The sequence below is a fragment of the Pseudophryne corroboree genome, chromosome 4, assembly GCF_028390025.1.
Source record: "Pseudophryne corroboree isolate aPseCor3 chromosome 4, aPseCor3.hap2, whole genome shotgun sequence".
Classification (NCBI taxonomy): Eukaryota; Metazoa; Chordata; class Amphibia; order Anura; family Myobatrachidae; genus Pseudophryne; species Pseudophryne corroboree.
In genome coordinates, this window is record NC_086447.1 from 484,917,408 (window position 1) to 484,938,723 (window position 21,316).

At 44.9% G+C, this 21,316-nt stretch overlaps 1 protein-coding gene across 1 annotated transcript; it reads right to left on the reverse strand.

Annotated features, from left to right (window-relative positions):
- Window positions 1–1,070: 1,070 nt before the first annotated feature.
- On the reverse strand, window positions 1,071–20,978 carry OSTM1 (osteoclastogenesis associated transmembrane protein 1). The gene is made up of 6 exons (XM_063917074.1): window positions 20,184–20,978; window positions 17,567–17,675; window positions 17,176–17,273; window positions 16,865–16,999; window positions 4,957–5,122; window positions 1,071–2,766 (listed from the first exon to the last, which is right to left on the reverse strand). Exons 1-6 carry the CDS (start codon window positions 20,514–20,516, stop codon window positions 2,711–2,713), a joined length of 897 nt encoding a protein of 298 aa, XP_063773144.1. The 5' UTR covers window positions 20,517–20,978; the 3' UTR covers window positions 1,071–2,710.
- Window positions 20,979–21,316: the final 338 nt, after the last annotated feature.

The window sequence follows — 21,316 nt, forward strand, 5'->3', positions numbered from 1 at the left end:
GAAGCAGCAATCATCACACACAGCTGTGTTGATTTTGGGAGACATAAATAGGATCACAGGGAGGAACATGCTACACTTCTGACGAAGGACTTTTAAGTCAGAAACGCGTTAAGTGCTTGTTCTTCCAAACTTCTGCTCATAAAGGAACCTGGCAGCTCCATGGCAACCGCTCTTTTGATCTCCTGCATCCGGATCCAGAGATCTCCTTTTGGGACCCGTGGGTTTGTTTGCGGTTTACTGAGCTGCTGTACCTTCATTTGGATTGTTGTACCATGCTATTCAATCTTTTATGTTTGTAAGTGCATCTTTTATTAAATTTGTGTTTTTTACAAAGAATCACTGCACTATATTCTCTGCGATTTATGTGCTTGCACTCCTATACATACATTGTGGAGGCAAGCACATTCTATCTTACAGATCTAAGCATTTTTCATGCCAAGACTCACCTGAAAATTATCATCTTGTGTTGGCCTGCATACCAGTGGAATCATCTGTGAAATGCGGATATATATTCGTGTGTTTGTAAGTGCATCAGTTTATTAAATCCATCACTTGAAAAAAAGGATTACTGCACTATATATCTTCTTTTTGTCTTTGTGTCCAACCGCCAATAACCATTGTGTGGAGGTGGTCAATACTTTCTAGATTTTATACAGAAACGGTAGATCAATATCATCTGGAATCGCTAGGGTGATTATTATTTCAGTACTATTTCTGGTGGAATAATTTGTCCTTTGAGCGCCACATGTGTGTGTAACACCTTTTTTACACTATGGTCAGTATTGGGCAACTCAATTAACACCCGTTGTTTTCTCCCAAATATGTTTTCATATTCTGACGTAAACACATATAATCCAGGATAAATTCCAAAACCTATGTGTTTTCACAGCGGGTCTGAATTAGGACTGCTTATAATTTTTTCTTCCGCCTGCATCTGGCAGGTGAAAAAAAATCCCAGATGATGGCTGGCACTGGGACAATTAAATGTACCTGCGGTAAATTACCACAGCTAATTGACACCACATCAAGCAAATGGAGCATGCAGCATATATACGACACAGCCACGTTGCTACTACTAAATGCAGATATTTTTTATTATTACTATTGTTTTTCATCTTTCAGCATCAGAAAACATGAGGACATATTACAAACATAAGTCTGTCCATAATAAACTATACAAATGTACCATTGTATAACTGATATAAATTGCGAACAATAAAGATTCCAAGTTTTATGACCTAAGTAGTTAACTAAGTGGTTAACTGAAAGCCAAATCTATCCTTATTGCCCTTCAATCAATGGGCTCAATCAGCACTCCCTATACTAAAGCTTCAAAAATGTACAAGTACACAGGGGAAGGGAGAATATCCCATAACTATTACTAGAAACATCACATTACTTTGCGTATTACGGGCTGCTCTGCCAAATGCATAGACTAGAACATGGCATGAGCTTATCAGCAATTACTGTAACGGACTATGAAATAACTAGCATAACTGAATATTCAAGATTATATGAGCTTTTTAAGTAAATTTTTTCATTATGAATTATTCTCTACATATCTACCATTGTCTAGCAAATCTTCTCCAGCTCTATTGTACGTGCTCAGTAGTCATTTTAATATTTATACATTTAGCAGAAGAAAAAATAAATAAAAAAAAACAGGAAAAATTTGTTTCAGTAACATATGAAAAACCTAAGGTGTTTGTTAGAATGATTTTAATTGGCTATAAAGCCAGGAAAGTAAATTAAAGCCGCTTCACTGGTAAAGCTCTTAACTGCCCAATACTGTAGTAATGACTTTCAGCCCTACTTAGCATGAATGTACTCAAAAAGCCACTGATTACAGAATCAAAGCTGTCATTCTGTAACTTGGCAGATATAAACCAGCTTTTATTAGCATAAATGAAAGATTGCTTTGAACAGCTCTCAATCATATGATTCACCAAATCAAGGTAATGCTTTCAGAGTCTGCATGGCAGGCAGCAGCCTAGCTAATCCAGGGGAGCTGAAATTGGAGCACAATGGATGTCAACACAATGCCTTCATCTCTTGGAATGATCTCACTGGCACAATCAACAGAAACACTGCATTGAGTTAAAAATCCCTGTCAGCGAGGTACAAATAAACTGCCACCTCTACCAGCTCCTGTGAGTGTAGACACACAAGTCTAGGAATGTAACTTCGTAAATGCACAATATTTGCATAGAGCACCTAGGATTTCTCCAATATAGAGAATTTGTGGACAAATATGCTCATTATGTAATGCAGGATCAGTTTTTAAAAACAGTTTTACCATCACTTATATATGTACGCCAATTGTTGTAATCTCAAGGAAAATAACAATTTGTAACAAATTTCTATAGCTTTACAAGGGTCTATGATGGCGTTAAGGAAAATGTAAGAACTAGAATTATATAGGGGGGGGGACAAAAAAAAAAAACTTATCCAAAACTTACTAAAGAAATGGTGCAAACAAATGCACTAGTAAATACATATTGGTAGAATTCCTGTACAAATAATGTGATGAGAGGGCCAGTATACATAGAGTTGTAGTCAGTCATCTTCCTTCAGTAATAAAAGGTCCATTGTGTGCTTAAGACTCGTGACATGAGGAACCAAATAACCATGTGCTCTTGCATAGAATGTGTCCATACCCAGCAATATGCAGTGTATTCCTGTGCAAGCACTGTAGTTCATACTGTGACCTTCAGTTAGTCTTATCTTGTATGTTTGCCACACTGGCCTTTGATTTTAATCTCTTAGCTGAAAAGCAAGATTAATAATTATTATTATTATTTCTGGAGGGGTAAAGAAACAAAATACTATTAGACTAAACATGAACCCAGCAACGAAAAATAGACAAGAAAAAAAAAAAAATCAATGCAAATGATACATAAAAGAACAATAAATTATAAATAGAATGACTAAAATATATTTGCATTCACATAATAATGGTGTAAATAAAAACAGTAGCTTATCCAGGGGAGCTAAAATGTTAAACAGAATTTTATTTTAATGTTTAAGTAAGCTCACAAAATCACAAGTCATTGTCTAGGCATCAGATTCCCTCTATGTAGGGAGGAGTGCTGGCACAGCCAGCATGCCACCTTCCCTCTATGGCAAGACTTAGCTGCTGAGTATCTTGCCCATACCCTTATAGGAGCTGGTAAAACATGGCATTTTTAACAAGAGTTAGAAGGAGATAATGTGAAGATAATGTATAAACTGCTGTCACACTTGACTAGTAAATTGCCAATAAGTACAACAAGTTCATGAAATCAAATGCTCTACATCATAAACATCTTATGCCTGAAAGAACTGCACTCGTGGGATGTTCTCGATAGTGCATCGGAGATTCTGAGCATGTAAAAGTAAATATATAGCACACGTAGAACTGCCTTGCGTCCTACTGTAAAAAAGTGGCATGTAAAATAAATTTACTAATATATATATATATATATATATATATATATATATATATATATATATATATATATATATATATATAATATTGTAATGCCCGGCACTCCCAATACGCTGTGATAAAACCGGGTGCCCTCCGCAGTGAATGATCCACAAAACAAAACAAGAGAATGACAGCGGCACTCCGTTGAAATAAATCAGATTTTCTGATTTATTTCAACGGAGTGCCGCTGTCATTCTCTTGTTTTGTATATATATATATATATATATATATATATATATATATATATATATATATATATATATATATATATATATATATACACACACACACATACATACACACAGTCGAGTTGCTCTGCAGGCTCATTTTTTCCTGAGCAGTCACTGACTAGAGAACGGGGCTGCGCTTCACCTACTATCTGGTATACTTGTTGGATTGTCTGTTTGCATCAGAAATTAGCCACTTCTACAGCTATCAGAGAAAAGCCACTAAGATTGTACTTATGCAGAAGACACTCCTTCCTGTTATTTGCATCAAGTCTATCGTACTACAGATCTCATGTATGGTGGATGCCTATGAGAGGACGAGGCCCATGATGGCGATATGCTAGATCAGGCCTGGCCAACCTGTGGCTCTCCAGATGTTGTGAAACTACACATCCCAGCATGCCCTGCCAGAGTTTTAGCATTCCCTAATAGAAAAACTGTGGCAAAGCATGATGGGACTTGTAGTTTTACAACAGCTGGAGAGCCACAGGTTGGCCAGGCCTGTGCTAGATTAATTACCTGATCTGATGGTCTGGAAAACTTAGAGACTGCAAAATCTTGATATGCTCGACTAAACCTACCATCTGGTACGAGGAATATATATGAGTGTTGTGCGTGTCATTAAGAAATAATTGGAAGTTACCACACCATGAGGCGCTTGTTTCATCTTTTTCGATTTTTTATATATGTTCGTCCCCCTGCCTATTCAATTGTGGCCTGTTTTCGCCTGTTTTAAAGCATTTTCGCCAATGCCCTTTCACCTTTATTTTTAGTGAAAAGGCACTGGCAAAAAATGCCTCAAAATAGGCCTACATTTTTGCCGGCGCGAGTAACAAAACAAGTGGATTCGCCTAGGTGAGAAAACGGCCCTACTATTGAATAGGGTGAATCCCCATTCGCCCTAAAAATAGCAGTCCAGTTTTTTCACCTAGGCAAAATAAACGGACCTAATTGCATACCCCCTGTGTGTTAAACAAAATAACTTGGCCATTAAGTGCCGTGTTGTTACAGAGGCCATCATGAGTCTTCAGGGTCAAACATGTTTACTTAAGCTTCAGTGAACATTTTTCCAGTTACTGATCTAATAATCTCACGTGTGTAGGACATAAGCCTGTAAGGAACATGCTGCAAGATGAAGGTTAGAAATCAATCTGATCACAAAAAGAACTTCGAAAAGATCTGTCACCATATACAACAAAATATAATTTTGTAATTAGAGATAAAATGTAAAATTGGTTGGTACTTGTGGTAAAAACTTACGTATTATGAGTTTGCGCTTCTTTTGTTCAGAGTGAAGAAAGCTGCTGAGATAGAAGACTACAGGCAGAAATAAGATGAATGCTGAAACTGCAATGACTGGCACAGTGTCAGTACAGGGTAATGTACAATTGAAAGTTTTGCTCCAAAGTCTGCGAGTGCTGTTCATCTGTAACAACAACACAGAATGAATGGCTTGCTCAGATATTTAGGAAATTTTGCTAGAATGAATCTGAAAATCTTCAATACAAAACAAATCTGAATATATTGCAACAGTATGGATATGGATCATTAATCTCTGCGTTACTTCCAGGTAAGGTTATTTATACTGTGTCTGTGGTCCTTTGGGGAAACAAAAAAGGAGCAGACTAGAACATCACCCATGTAAACTAGAATACAATGTAACATCTTACAAATCTACATTTGTAATGGTTAGAACTTTTTAATTAAATGCGCAAAGTATACTACAAAAAGTAATACCAAAACATCCATAGGGACTACAAATGTTCAATACAGGGGAAAAAATAGGATTTTAATTACCTACGGGTAAATCCTTTTCTCGTAGTCCATATTAGTACCATGGGGTATAGACAGGTCCACCAGGAGCCATTGGCACTTTAAGAGTTTAACAGTGTGGGCTGGCTCCTCCCTCTATGCCCCTCCTACCAGACTCAGTCTAGAAACTGTGCCCGAGGAGACGACATAGTTTGAGAGAAGGAAATACACAGATAGTGGCGAGATTCATACCAGCTCACACAACAAGGCAAATATGGCCAACATGCCGGATAAACTCAGCAACAGCTGAAACAGTACTGAAACAGTAAAGAACCAGATAGGGACTTTTACCATAAGACCAGATAGGGACTTTTACAGGACAAAGCCCCCAATTCCGACACTCGTCGAGCAGAAGCTAAGGCCAACAAAGTGACCGCCTTCCATGTGAGAAACTTGATTTCAGCCTCTTGTAGAGGCTCAAACCAATCCGATTGCAGGAACTGCAACACCACATCAAGATCCCAGGGTGTCGTTGGCGACACAAAGGGAGGCTGGATGTGCAGAACCCCTTTCAAAAAGGTCTTAACCTCAGGGAGGACAGCCAATTGTTTCTGGAAGAAAATGGATAAAGCGGAGATCTGGACCTTGATGGAGCCCAATCTCAGGCCCATATCCACACCTGCTTGCAGGAAAAGGAGAAACCGTCCAAGTTGAAACTCCACCACAAGAAATTTATTGGATTCACACCAAGACACATTCTTTCCAAATTCAATGGCAATGTTTAGATGTTACCCCCTTCCTAGCCTGTATCAGGGTACGAATAACCTCGCTTGGAATACCCTTCCGAGCTAAGATCTGGAGCTCAACCGCCATGTCGTCAAACGTAGCCGTGGTAAGTCTTGATAAGCGAACGGCCCCTGCTGTAGAAGATCCTCCCGAAGAGGCAGAGGCCTTGGATGTTCCAGCAGTAGATCCAGCAGATCCGCGTACCAAGCCCTCCTTGTCCAGTCTGGAGCAATGAGGATTGCCAGAGCCTTTGTTCTTTTTACAAGTTGCAGAACTTTTGGAATTATAGGAAGTGGAGGGAACACATACACTGACGTGAACACCCACGGTGTTTCTAGTGCGTCCACCGCCACTGCCTGTGGGTCTCTCGACCTGGAACAGTACCTCCGCAGCTTCTTGTTGAGGCGGGAGGCCATCATGTTTATGTGAGGAACCCCCCACCAACCGGTTACCTCCTCGAACACCTCCGGGTGGAGGCCCCACTCTCCTGGATGGAGATCGTGTCTGCTGAGGAAGTCCGCTTCCCAGTTGTCTACTCCCGGAATGAAGATTGCTGACATCGCTACAGCGTGCCTTTCTGCCCAGGAGGAGGATTCTTGACACCTCTGACATTGCAGCCCTGCTCTTCGTTCCGCCTTGTAGGTTTATGTAAACCACTGTGGTCACGTTGTCCGACTGAACCTGAACAGCCCGATCCTGTAGAAGGTGTGCTGCTTGAAGAAGGCCGTTGTATACGGCTCTTAGCTCCAGGATGTTTATCGGAAGGGACTCCTGACTTGACCACCTTCTTTGGAAGGTCTCTCCTTGAGCGACTGCTCCCCAACCTCTTAGACTTGCATCCGTGGTTAGAAAGATCCAGTCCTGAACTCCGAATCTGCGACCCTCGAGAAGGTGAAGTAGTTGTAGCCACCAGAGGAGCGAAATCCTGGCTTTCGGTGACCGACGTATCCTCTGGTGCATGTGTAGGTGAGATCCCGACCACTGGTCCAAGAGATCCAGTTGAAAGGATCGAGCATGAAACCTTCCGTACTACAGAGCCTCGTAGGAGGCAACCATCTTCCCCAGAAGGCGGATGCACTGATGAACAGATACCCGGGCAGGCTTCAAGACATCCCGGACCATAGTTTGAATCACCAACGCTTTCTCTACCGGTAGAAACACCCTCTGCACCTCCGTGTCGAGGATCATCCCCAGGAAAGACAGCCTCCTTGTCGGCTCCAGATGAGACTTTGGAAGGTTCAGGATCCAACCGTGCTCCCTGAGCAGATGCGTCGTGAGAGCAATGGATCTTAACAACTTCTCCCTGGACGATGCCTTGATCAGCAGATCGTCCAGATTTGGAATTATGTTCACCCCCTGCTTGTGGAGGAGAACCATCATCTCTGCCATCACCTTGGTGAAGACCTCGGTGCCGTGGAGAGACCGAACGGCAGTGCCTGAAACTGATAGTGGTCTAACAGTGCAAACCGGAGATAGGCCTGATGCGGCGACCAAATGGGAATGTGGAGGTATGCATCCTTGATGTCCAGGGACACCAGGAACTCCCACTCCGTCAGTCCTGAGATAACTACTCCCAGAGACTCCATCTTGAATTTGAAGTCCCTGAGATAAGGGTTCAAAGATTTCAAGTTCAGAATTGTTCTTACCGAAACCATCCAGCTTCGGTACCACAAAAAGGTTTGATTAGTAACCTTTGTTCAACTGATGAGGTGGAACTGGAACAATGACCTCGGACACTATAAATTTTCGGATAGCGTCCAGCAGAATAGCTCTGTCTGCCGGCGAAGCCGGCAAGCCTGATTTGAAGAAGGTGAGGTGGGAGAGTTTGAAACTCCAGCCTGTACCACCAGGACACAATATCCTGTATCCAGGGGTCCAGGCCAGACGACACCCAGATGTGGCTGAAATGCCGGAGTCTTGCTCCCACCTGACCTACCTCCAGGCTGTGCGGTCCACCGTCATGCTGAGGACTTTGACGTACCAGAAGCAGGCTTCTGGTCCTGGGAAACTGCGGGAGCAGGCTTTTTAGATTTGGCACGACCACCTCTAAAGGAGGTGTGAGAGGGCTTGTTCTTTCTAGGCCTAGTGGGCCGAAAGGACTGTGACGTGTTGGGAGTAAAAGGCTTCTTCGTAGCCGGTGCAGCTGAGGGGAGAAAAGGAGACTTAACCGCGGTAGCCGTGGCAATCCACGCATCAGGCGCCTTCCCAAACAGAGCTAATACGGGTGGTTTTGCAAAGAGGCAAAAGAAAAGAGCTGTTTGATATGTCTCTCTGGGGCACACTTTTTAAATTGATTGAATGACAAGGTTATGTAACGATGGAGTGTATATAAAGCATTAAAGCCTTCCCAAACAGAGCCTGACCTGTATAGGGTAGGCTCTCCACACTTTTCCTGGATTCCGTGTCCGCAGACCATTGGCGCAGCCAGAGACCCCTGTGAGCAGAGACGGACATGGAGGAGATCCCCGCAGCCATGGAACCCAGATCCTTCATGGATTCTACCAGGAACCCTGCAGAATCCTGTATGTTACGTAAAAATAAATCAACGTCACCTTTATCCATCGTAGTCAAGTCCTCCTGCAGAGTGATTGACCACTTTGCTATAGCTTTAGAAATCCATGCACAGGCAATAGTAGGCCGCAGTATAGCCCCTGAAGCAGTGTATATGGATTTGAGCGTAGCATCCACTTTGCGATCTGCCGGGTCTTTCAACGCGGTAGACCCCGGGACTGGTAAGACCACCTGTTTGGACAGCCTGGAGACAGAAGCGTCAACTATAGGCGGGGACTCCCATTTTTTTCTATCGTCTTCCGGGAAGGGAAAAGCAACCAGAACCCTTTTAGGGATCTGGAATTTTTTCTCCGGGTTTTCCCAGGTTTTTTCAAATATAGCAATTAAATTCCTTAGATGCCGGGAAGGTGAGAGAGGCTTTCTTACTGTCTGTGAAAAACGCCTCCTCAACCTGCTCAGGAGGTGTGTCAGAAATATGCAACACATCCCGCATGGCCTCAAGCATCAACTGCACCCCCCTTAGCAAGTGATGCCGTCCCCCTCAACATATCCCCATCACCGTCTGCTGTGTCAGAATCGGTATCCGTGTCATCCGGGCTGACTGTACTGAGCTTGTTTGAAGCCTGCATGGAGGTATGACCTTAAGCTGTTTATTATATTTTCTCTTACATCCCGTCATCCTGCATAATTTGGGCAAGAGCACGTATGTGAGAGGGGCCCCGAGGGAGCAGTATCAGACCACACTGCCATAGAGGATTGCAATGCCTGAGTGGCATGCTTGCAACCCTTTCGGAAATCTGAGAAATAGCCCCCCTAAGAGAGGCTAACCACTCCGGTTCTCTAGCTAGGATCTGCGCTACAACAGTGCAATCCTGATTACATGGGATCTTCCTGAGAAGATAAATCCTCTGCAGCATATGAGACAGAGTCTCTAGACATGTTTGCTTGTACACCCCACATACACACAGGGTACAGGGCAGACAGAGTTTCCCCCCCAAGAATGGCAGAGAGACACAGAGTTTGGAGTCAACCCACACACAGCGCTATTATAGGTATAGGGAGACCCTTAACCAGCGCTGACTGTGTCCCTTAATAGGTGACACAGTCTTTACACAGCCTCCCCTCCCTTCTACAACCCGCTGGTACCGTACAGATAGCTGGAGGTGCTCTGGAGGGACTGCTCTTCCACTGGCAGCGTGTCTGCAGGCAGGAAAATGGCGCTGAACGCTGCTGGGTCCGCTCTGTGGAGAAGCCCCGTCCCCTTAAAGGCACGGTCTTCCCGCTCTTCCAAGATTATACTGGCCTGAGGATTTTGTGCTGGCTGAGATCCGCAGACCCCGACAGGCTTTCTGGTCAGTGTAGGGTTAAGGCACCGGCTCAGGGTGCCCCTCACAGTGCCGCACCAAGTACCGCTGAGCCCCCGGAGCGCAGTTAGTACTGTGCTCCTACCCTGTAGCTGCCATCTTCACACCGGGCCCCATCTTGCTAGGGGGGTCGGTGACTCACTCGCCACAAACTTCAGCTCTGCAAGGGAGTGGCAGCATGCTGCTGGGGTGGGCGTTTCCCTGCGGCGGGGAGCTATCTATCCCCTCTGGAGCTCAGTGTCCAGTCAGCGGAGACAGTGGCTCAGACCCCGCAGGGCGGACACTGCTCCCCCCCCCCCCCCCAGTCCCTCGACTAAGAAAGCTCTTTAGAGCGCCCCTAGTTGTGCCCGGCTCCTCCGGGCACATTTTCTAAATGGAGTCTGGTAGGAGGGGCAAAGAGGAAGGATCCAGCCCACACTGTTAAACTCTTAAAGTGTCTATACCCCATGGCACTAATATGGACCCCAGCATCCTCTAGGATGTAAGAGAAAATAAGATTTTACTTACCGGTAAATCTTTTTCTCGTAGTCCGTAGAGGAAGCTGGGGACTCCGTAAGGACCATGGGGAGAGACGGTCTCCGCAGGAGACATGGGCACTTTAAGAAAGAATTTAGTTCCTGGTGTGCACTGGCTCCTCCCTCTCTGCCCCTCCTCCAGACCTCAGTTAGAGAACTGTGCACAGAGGAGATGGACAGTACGAGGAAAGGATTTTTGTTAATCCAAGGGCAAGATTCATACCAGCCACACCAATCACACCGTAAAACTTGTGATAACAATCCAGTAAACAGTATGACAATAACATAGCATCAGTTCACGCCCGATGCAACAATAACGAAACCCTTATTGAAGCAATAACTATATACAAGTATTGCAGAAGAAGTCCGCACTTGGGACGGGCGCCCAGCATCCTCTACGGACTACGAGAAATAGATTTACCAGCAAGTAAAATCTTATTTTCTCTAACGTCCTAGAGGATGCTGGGGACTCCGTAAGGACCATGGGGATTATACCAAAGCTCTCAAACGGGCGGGAGAGTGCGGATGACTCTGCAGCACCGATTGAGCAAACATGAGGTCCCCCTCAGCCAGGGTATCAGACTTATAGAATTTTGCAAAGGTGTTTGTACCCGACCAAGTAGCAGCTCGACACAGCTGTAGTGCCGAGACCCCTCGGGCAGCCGCCCAAGAAGAGCCCACTTTCCTAGTGGAATGGGACTTGACCGATTTTGGTAACGGCAAACCAGCCATAGAATGCGCTTGCTGAATCGTGTTACAGATCCAGCGAGCAAGAGTCTGCTTTGAAGCAGGGCCGCCAAGCTTGTTGGCTGCATACAGAACAAACAGCGCTTCTGTTTTTCGGACTCTAGCCGTCCTGGCTACATAAATCTTCAAAGCCCTGACCACATCAAGGGACTCGGAATCCTCTAAGTCCCGTGTAGCCACAGGCACCACAATAGGTTGGTTCATATGAAAGGATGAAACCACTTTTGGCAGGAACTGAGGACGTGTCCGCAATTCCGCTCTATCCATATGGAAAACCAGATAGGGGCTTTTATGTGATAAAGCCGCTAATTACGACACTCGCCTAGCCGAAGCTAGGGCTAATAACATGACCACCTTCCAAGTGAGATATTTCAACTCCACCGTTTACAGTGGTTCAAACCAGTGTGACTTTAGGAAGTCCAAGACACATTAAGGTCCCAAGGCGCCACCGGAGGCACAAACGAAGGCTGAATATGCAGTACTCCCTTAACAAAAGTCTGAACTTCTGGGAGAGAAGCCAATTTTTTTTTAAAGAAAATGGATAGGGCCGAAATCTGGACCTTAATGGAGCCTAATTTAAGGCCCAAATCCACTCCAGTTTGTAGGAAGTGAAGGAAACGGCCCAGATGGAATTCTTCCGTAGGAGCATTCCTGGCCTCGCACCAAGAAACATATCTTCGCCATATATGGTGATAATGTTTTGCTGTTACTTCCTTCCTAGCCTTTATCAGCGTAGGGATAACCTCAACCGGAATACCTTTTTCCGCTAGGATCCGGCGTTCAACCGCCATGCCGTCAAACGCAGCCGCGGTAAGTCTTGGAACAGACAGGGTCCCTGTTGCAACAGGTCCTGCCTTAGAGGAAGAGGCCACGGATCTTCCGTGAGCATTTCCTGCAGATCTGGATACCAGGTCCGTCGTGGCCAATCTGGAACAACGAGGATTGTTCTCACTCCTTTTCTTCTTACTATTCTCAACACCTTGGGTATGAGAGGAAGAGGAGGAAATACATAGACGGACCGGAACACCCACGGTGTCACAAGGGTGTCTACCGCTACTGCCTGAGGGTTTCTGGACCTGGCGCAATACCTCTGTAGCTTTTTGTTGAGGCGGGACGCCATCATGTCTATCTGTGGCAGTTCCCACCGACTCACAATCTGTGCGAAGACTTCTGGATGAAGTCCCCACTCTCCCGGGTGTAGGTCGTGTCTGCTGAGGAAGTCTGCTTCCCAGTTGTCCACTCCCGGAATGAACACTGCTGACAGTGCGCTTACATGATTCTCCGCCCAGCGAAGAATCCTGGTAGCTTCCGCCATTGCCGCTCTACTTCTTGTGCCGCCTTGGCGGTTTACATGAGCCACTGCGGTGATGTTGTCTGACTGGATCAGAACTGGATGGTCGCGAAGTAAGGCCTACGCTTGACGTAGGGCATTGTATATGGCCCTTAGTTCCAGGATGTTGATGTGCAGACAAGTCTCTTGACTTGACCAAAGACCCTGGACATTTCTTCCCTGTGTGACTGCTCCCCAACCTCGGAGGCTTGCGTCCGTGGTCACCAGGATCCAATCCTGAATGCCGAATCTGCGGCCCTCGAGAAGGTGAGCACTCTGCAGCCACCACAGGAGCGACACCCTGGCCCTGGGGGACAGGGTGATCAACCGATGCATCTGTAGATGTGATCCGGACCACTTGTCCAACAGATCCCATTGGAAAGTCCTCGCATGGAACCTGCCAAAGGGAATGGCCTCGTATGAGGCCACCATCTTTCCCAGGACTCGAGTGCAATGATGCACGGACACCTGTCTTGATTTCAAAAGGTTCCTGACCAGAGTCATAAGTTCCTGGGCTTTTTCTATCGGAAGATAAACCCTTTTCTGGGTCGTGTCCAGAATCATGCCCAAGAAAGACAGACGAGTCGTAGGAACCAACTGCGACTTTGGGATATTGAGAATCCAGCCGTGTTGTTGTAACACTTTCAGTGAAAGAGATAGGCTGTTCAGCAACTGCTCTCTTGATCTCGCTTTTATGAGGAGATCGTCCAAGTACGGGATAATTGTGACACCCTGCTTGCGCAGGAGCACCATCATTTCCGCCATTACCTTGGTGAAAATCCTCGGAGCCGTTGAGAGACCAAACGGCAACGTCTGAAATTGGTAATGACAGTCCTGTACCGCAAATCTTAGGTACGCCTGATGAGGTGGATAAATGGGGACATGAAGGTACGCATCCTTTATGTCCAGTGACACCATAAAATCCCCCCCTTCCAGGCTGGCGATGACCGCTCTTAGCGATTCCATCTTGAACTTGAACCACTTCAAGTATAGGTTCAGAGATTTTAAATTCAATATGGGTCTGACCGAACCGTCCGGAACGGTTCGGAACCACAAACATGGTCGAATAATAACCCCATCCCTGTTGAAGGAGGGGAACCTCGACCACCACCTGCTGAAGATACAATTTTTGTATTGCATTTAACACTATCTCCCTCTCTAGGGGGGAAGACGGTAGGGCCGATTTGAAAAACCGGCGAGGAGGCACCTCTGCGAATTCCAGCTTGTAACCCTGAGACACAATTTCTATTGCCCAGGTATCCACCTGGGAGTGAACCCACATGTGGCTGAAATTCCGAAGACGCGCCCCGACTCCGCCAGTGGAGCCCCAGCGTCATGCGGTGGATTTTGCAGAGGCCGGGGAGGACTTCTGTTCCTGGGAACTAGCTGTATTGTGCAGCTTCTTTCCTCTGCCCCTCCCTCTGGCAAGAAAGGACGCACCTCGGACTTCCTTGTTTCTTTGTGAACGAAAGGACTGCATTTGATAATGCGGTGCTCTCTTAGGCTGTGAGGGAACATAAGGCAAAAAATTTGACTTTCCAGCCGTAGCTGTGGAGACCAGGTCCGAGAGACCTTCACCGAACAATTCCTCACCCCTGTAAGGTAAAACCTCCATATGTCGTTTAGAGTCGGCATCACCTGTCCATTGCCGAGTCCACAGGACCCTTCTGGCAGAAATCGACATAGCGTTTATTCTAGAACCCAGCAGACTAATGTCTCTTTGAGCATCTCTCATATAAAGGACAGCGTCTTTAATATGCCCCAGGGTCAATAAAACAGTATCCCTATCTAGGGTATCAAACTCCTCTGATAAGGTATCAGTCCATGCCGCTACTGCACTACAGACCCAGGCCAACGCGATTGCCGGTCTGAGCAAGGTACCTGAACGTGTATAAATGGACTTCAGGGTACCCTCCTGTTTGCGATCAGCAGCATCCTTGAGGGTAGCCGTATCCTGGGACGGCAGGGCTACCTTTTTGGATAAGCGTGTTAAAGCTTTGTCCACCCTAGAGGAGGATTCCCATCGTAACCTGTCCGTTGGCGGTAAAGGATACGCCATAAGAATCCGTTTGGAAATCTGCAGTTTTTTTATCTGGAGATTCCCAAGCTTTTTCACATAACTCATACAGTTCGTGTGAGGGGGGAAAAGTTACCTCAGGTTTCTTTCCCTTATACATATAAACCCTTGTGTCAGGGACAGGGGTTTCCTCTGTGATGTGCAAAACTTCCTTAATTGCTATAATCATATATCGGAGTGATTTAGCCAACTTTGGCTGCAACGTGCATCATCGTAATCGACACTGGAGTCAGAATCCATGTGGGTATCTGTGTCAACAATTTGGGATAGTGGGCGCTTATGAGACCCCGACGGTCCCTGCGACATAGGATCAGGCACGTGGTGAGACCCTGCCTGTCCCAATGCATCAGCCTTGTCTAATCTTTTATGCAAGGAATTTACATTATCATTTAAAACCTTCCACATATCCATCCAATCAGGTGTCGGCGGAGACACCACATTCATTTGCTCCCGCTCCTCTCCCACATAGACTTCCACATCAGACATGTCGACACAAGCGTACCGACACACCACACACACAGGGAATGTCCTTTCTGAAGACAGTTCCCCCATAAAGCCCTTTGGAGAGACAGAGAGAGAGTATGCCAGCACACACCCCAGCGCTATATAACCCAGGAATAACACAGTAACTTCATGTTAACCCAGTAGCTGCTGTTTATATACTTTTTTGCGCCTAATTATGTGCCCCCCTCTCTTTTCAACCCTCTTCTACCGTGTATCAGCAGGGGAGAGCCTGGGGAGCTTCCTCTCAGTGTGCTGTGGAGAAAAAAATGGCGCTGGTGAGTGCTGAGGGAGAAGCCCCGCCCCCTCAGCGGCAGGCTTCTGGCCCGCTTAAATTTTATTTCTTTGGCGGGGGCTCCTACATATATACAGTGCCCAGCTGTATATATGTGTTCATTTGCCAGAATGAGGTCCCAAATGCTGCCCAGGGGGCCCCCCCCCTGCGCCCTGCACCCTTACAGTGACCGGAGTATGTGTAGGTGTGTGGAGCAATGGCGCACAGCTGCAGTGCTGTGTGTTACCTCCAGTGAAGATCACAAAGTCTTCTGCTGCCTGTGAAGTCTTCTTGCTTCTCATACTCACCCGGCTTCAGTCTTCCGGCTCTGCGAGGGGGACGGCGGCGCGGCTCTGGGACGGATGGCGAGGGTGAGATCCTGCGTACCGATCCCTCTGGAGCTAATGGTGTCCAGTAGCCTAAGAAGCAGGACCTAGCTACAGAGAGTAGGGCTGCTTCTCTCCCCTCAGTCCCACGATGCAGGGAGTCTGTTGCCAGCAGAGCTCCCTGAAAATAAAAAACCTAACAAAAAACTTTCTATCAGCAAACTCAGGAGAGCTCACTGAAAAGCACCCAGCTCCTCTGGGCACAGAATCAAACTGAGGTCTGGAGGAGGGGCAGAGAGGGAGGAGCCAGTGCACACCAGGAACTAAATTCTTTCTTAAAATGCCCATGTCTCCTGCGGAGCCCGTCTCTCCCCATGGTCCTTACGGAGTCCCCAGCATCCTCTAGGACGTTAGAGAAAATATAATAAACAGCTTAAGGTCATACCTCCATGCAGGCTTCAAACAAGCTCAGTACAGTCAGCCCGATACATTTTTCCTGTTATTTTTGGCCTTTGAGACATGCCCATGACACAATTTGATGTCATACTCCACCCCATTAATGTAACACATATCACATGCCAATAGGCTATGCACTCTAGGGCGGTATTCATTATTTCTGCCCCTTCCACACCCGTTATGTTTCTGCTGATGGGCATGGTATCAGCATTTAAGCTCGCTACCCTAGGGTAGTGAGGCGCCCAAACCCTTTATGCAGCTAAATTACTATGGGCATGATGTGCGCAATAATGAGGATCACTTTAGAAATGAGTTGGGCGTGATATATATCATTTGAATACCACCCTAAGTATTGTGGCACCAGACTAATCTAAAACCACGCATAAAAAAAGTTTATATATCTATCTCTATATATCTAGCTATCTATAGCTATATCTCTCTCTCTCTAATAAATAAATTATATATATATATATTTAATTCATTTATTTACACACTAGTAGAAAATAGAAATAACCATAAACAAACTTACAGCATCTTCTAAGTCGATGCACAGAGCATTTGTGTGCTCTAACGTAGTGTATAAGTCACTCAGATTGCGATAGCTGTCATTGCAAGTTTGGCACACTCTGGAAAAATTGTCTGGCTTTATGGAGAATTGAGGTACCTGAAATTAAACAACAGATCGGTTTGTGTGTACAAGAAAACAATGTAGCAGTGTTTAATAGATAAATATAATGTTATCTTAATATAAAAACCCTACAAATCCTGAGCATCTTTTGTGTTATTCTTAAACCACAACATTCTGAATATATTTTCATAATGACAAACTTAAAAGATTACCTGTCTTGTTCTGTTAAAGCACTGGATCAAGCCATCAAATAAATTCATAAATTGGGTGGTGCTGTTTAGTATGTCTGAGCTGTTTTTCTGTAAGCAATCTTGGGAAAATGAAGACCAGTTAAATACTAAGATTATATGGTATAGGTACAGGGAAAAAACATATGTGCTTATATACTCACAAAGTTCTACACAACACACACACACACACACACACACACACACACACACACACACACAAGGCTGCAGTGCAATCTGGTATTTGGATTCAGGTAGCATAGGAGGCTGCAGAGGAGTGGCCTTATTTCCAACAATGAGGAGGAGTGACCCAGAAGTTGAGGACATCTTTAAATCCCACACAAAACATCAGTAGAATATTACAGGCAATACTCACTTGCACACTTGGAATTGATCCACAACTCATCAAAGAAATCATTAAGGGTGACTATGACCTGCACCCGATCAGACTGCAGTAGTATTGTTGTACAGCTGATTGTGCTGTTCTGCAGATTATATAAAGTGACAGATAAAACCAAAAATCAAAAGAGGCAACGTTACATAAGAAGGCAGTACATCAAGACTACATGTTAAAGTCGCTGTACACCCTTTTGTTTCAATAACTGTGTAGAAAATGGGAAAACTGGCTTAGATTCAAGATGGGCGATTTCAAGATGGCGCCCATGTTCGGTACATACCCTAAAAGATAGCCCACCTCACCCATATCTTACTGGAGTATTCAGTTTTCCCATTTCCAGCACAGTTTTTGAAACAAAATGGTGTACTGCGACTTTTGAATCACCCTGTATATAAAATATATTTACCGATAGCCAAGTATATTTATTCAATTAGACAGATGACATACTGAAAAGGTAGTATATGAAAAAACTAAAGTATACTTTAATTTTAGAGGAGGCACTCTGCAGTCACATGCTATAGGGGAAGACAGCAATTCGCCATATGATGCACTGGAAAATTGCAAAACATAAATAGCTCATTTCATTACTCATCTTCCTCTGTTGTGTTTATTCACTGAAAGCATGTTCCAGGAAAAAGCAGCTTTAGGCTGATTTGGGAAACTTAGAATGGTGCAACTGAATATAAAATCAACCAGCATTCAAATGTCAGAAATGGGAGCTCTTAGGGAAGTGAACGTTTTTAAATGGCTGCAATGTCATAATTCAGAAGTAACTTCCAAATGTATATGCAGTTGTCTGGGAATAAGGCTGAGCATATCAGATCTTATGCCGGGTACACAGTAAACGATATGCTCCATGAGAGATATAGTCTAGTGTTTTCCCTACCCTCCGGGGCGGCCGATATAGTGCGTACAAACTGACCGACATCGTTCAGAGACGTCACTCCGCCGCCAGCCCTAACATGCAGTTTTGGGCGACCTAGCCAAAATTGAGCTGCATGCACAGACGACAACAATATTGTTAACAACCAGCTGGACCCCGCCTCGTTAACGAAACAGTGCATACACAGTGGGCGATATTACAAACGATATCGCTCAAAAGGGTTAAAATGAGCGATATTGTTTGAAATATTGCGTAGTGTGTACCAGGAATGTGTGGTGAGGTAAATGGCTCAGGAGGCACTGGCTAGTACCAGAGCCAGATTTACACACAATATATGAGCCCAAGGGTACATGTGGGCATTATACGACAGGTGCATCAGTATATACTGCTGGAAATTTGGGGAGCTTTGATCAGAGATGTGCAGAAAAGATAGGCAGGGGAGGAACTGTCTCACCTGTCATAGACTTTTTACTCCAGAGTTTTGACTATAAAAATGATTAGAACAATACAAAAAAGATATTTCTAATATATTCTTTGTCTTTTTTATTTACTTTACACAGTCAAAACTCTGGCGTATACGTTAGTATGACAGGAAAGGCTCTGCCTCACCTCACCGCATGTCACTGGTGTGTACACAGCTTAAGAGTTTAATTTGAATTATAGAAAGAGAGCCTTTCATTTAAAATGTTGGGCAGAATTATTAAAATATATTTTTTAATTTTTTGGTTGTGGTGACAAGTATATGACAAAATCAAAGGCAAAAAAAAGGGTCAGGTTTCCATCATATACAAGAGTTACTATATTAATGGTGGTCCACAGCTTACAGTCACTATGTCCTATTAAAATGAAAGACTCATCAAGATCTTATGGGCCCTACACACTGATAGATCCGCCGCTGAGCTTCCCCCGGCTCCATAGCAGTGCTGGCAAATATGGACGATCTCGTCCATATTGGCCTGCATGCACAAGCGACGGGGCACCAGCGATGAACGAGGATCGTTCATCGCTGGTGCCTCCACACTGAAAGATATGAACGGTATCTCGTTCATTAATGAACGAGATCGATTCATATCTTTCAGTATTATCTGCCAGTGTGTAGGGCCCATTAGATTATTTCTAAAGGGGCCTGCCTACAAGGTGCAATTATGGCTAAATACCGAATTTGTCCTTGGCGATTTCCTTTGAACTCCCTGGAGCCCACAACCACTGATATTGACTGTACACACAGGGCGATTTTGGCTATGTATAAATTTTTACTATATACAATTTTGACTATACTAGAAACTAGATTGTACACTTTCTAGTCAAAAATGACCTGTCTGCACAATCTATTTTTCCTTGCGATGCCGACCCCGCGGGACTGTGCAGCGGCTTTGCAAGCGGTATACACACATTTACTACCGATATGGACTATATAGTCCATATTGGTAGTTATATCACACCGTGTGTATGCCCCTTAAGAGTAGCCCCAATTAAAGATAAAATGACAGAAGCGGTCTTGGGTGGGTTCTGCCTGTTTTTCACAATAATGTTCACAATGTCAAGATACACATTTACACAATGTAATTTAAACAATGTGGAAAATTCGGTTCAGTGGGAGATAGTCATGAGGCATAATATAATTTTTTTAACTATGACCTGTAGTTAAAAGACACAAAATGCTTTTAGAAAAATAATTTTGCTCCCCAAAAACCACTGCCACTTTCAACACACCTGTAAAGGGTTTCCAATCTTGTTCATGGTGACTTTGAGCTGGAAATATTCCTTGTAGCAGTGCTGGCACAGGCGCACAGGCCAAGCCTTGCTCGCCAAGCAGTTGCTGAGGTCAGCGCTATTGTTAGCAAACTCGTGTAAAAGCGGGAGACAACTGGTAGGGTCCAGTAGATCAGGTGCCAAGGAATATTGTGATAGCAGTGACAGAGAAAGCTGCTCTGCCCATAGTGACTTGGGTATCAAGTCAGAGACCTGTGTTTCATCAGAGAGCCACTGTGAACCCAAACTAGCTCCACACAACAGCAAACACAACAGGGAAGCAGTGGCAAACATCACACAGAGCGGTACAGTATGGGCACACAGGGATAACCCTATATAACAAATAGTGACACACAGCTGCCTATGTGACGTGTACGTACTGATACACACTTCCCTATGGCGTCTGTAACAGATACACTCAAACCAGCCACATATTAGAGTACTTTATAACACACAGCAATCTGTAATCATGCCACAGGGTGTACGTGACTGTTACACACCTCTAGCAGCAACTAACCCTACCAGGGTAGCACAATGCTCGGGCACACTTAAGAAATGGTATACACTTAAGTTCCAAGAAAATCAGCACGCTTCCTACACAGCAAGCTGCAGCTACACACTGATGGTATACTCACGGAGAAACACACTACAGTACACAAAACACACACACTGTATGGGCACCCCGCACACCATTAGCAGCTGCAGGAGAGTCTCTGAGCCAGCACTTCCGTGTGCACAGGGGAGGGGGCGGGGCTTCCCGGGAGGTAACTCTTTCATTCCCAGTCACTGAGGCTGCTCATGCTCACTGCTCAGCCACAGCAAACTGCAGCCATGTGCAAGCCCAGCTGAGTACTGTATATTGCCGTGCAATTCCTATGTAACCTTCATCATAGCCAATGCTAGCTTTTGCTAATTTCTATGAAACAGTCCCAGGTTTTAATATTAATAACTGATTGACTGATACTGACCAATGCGCAGTACAATAGTATCCTGTATGTAGGCTCAATTTTCACTTTCAATTCATATTTTCTATTTAATTTAATAAACATGTCATGATTTGTAGTGTTCATCTATGCGGTTCTGAGGACTATGGG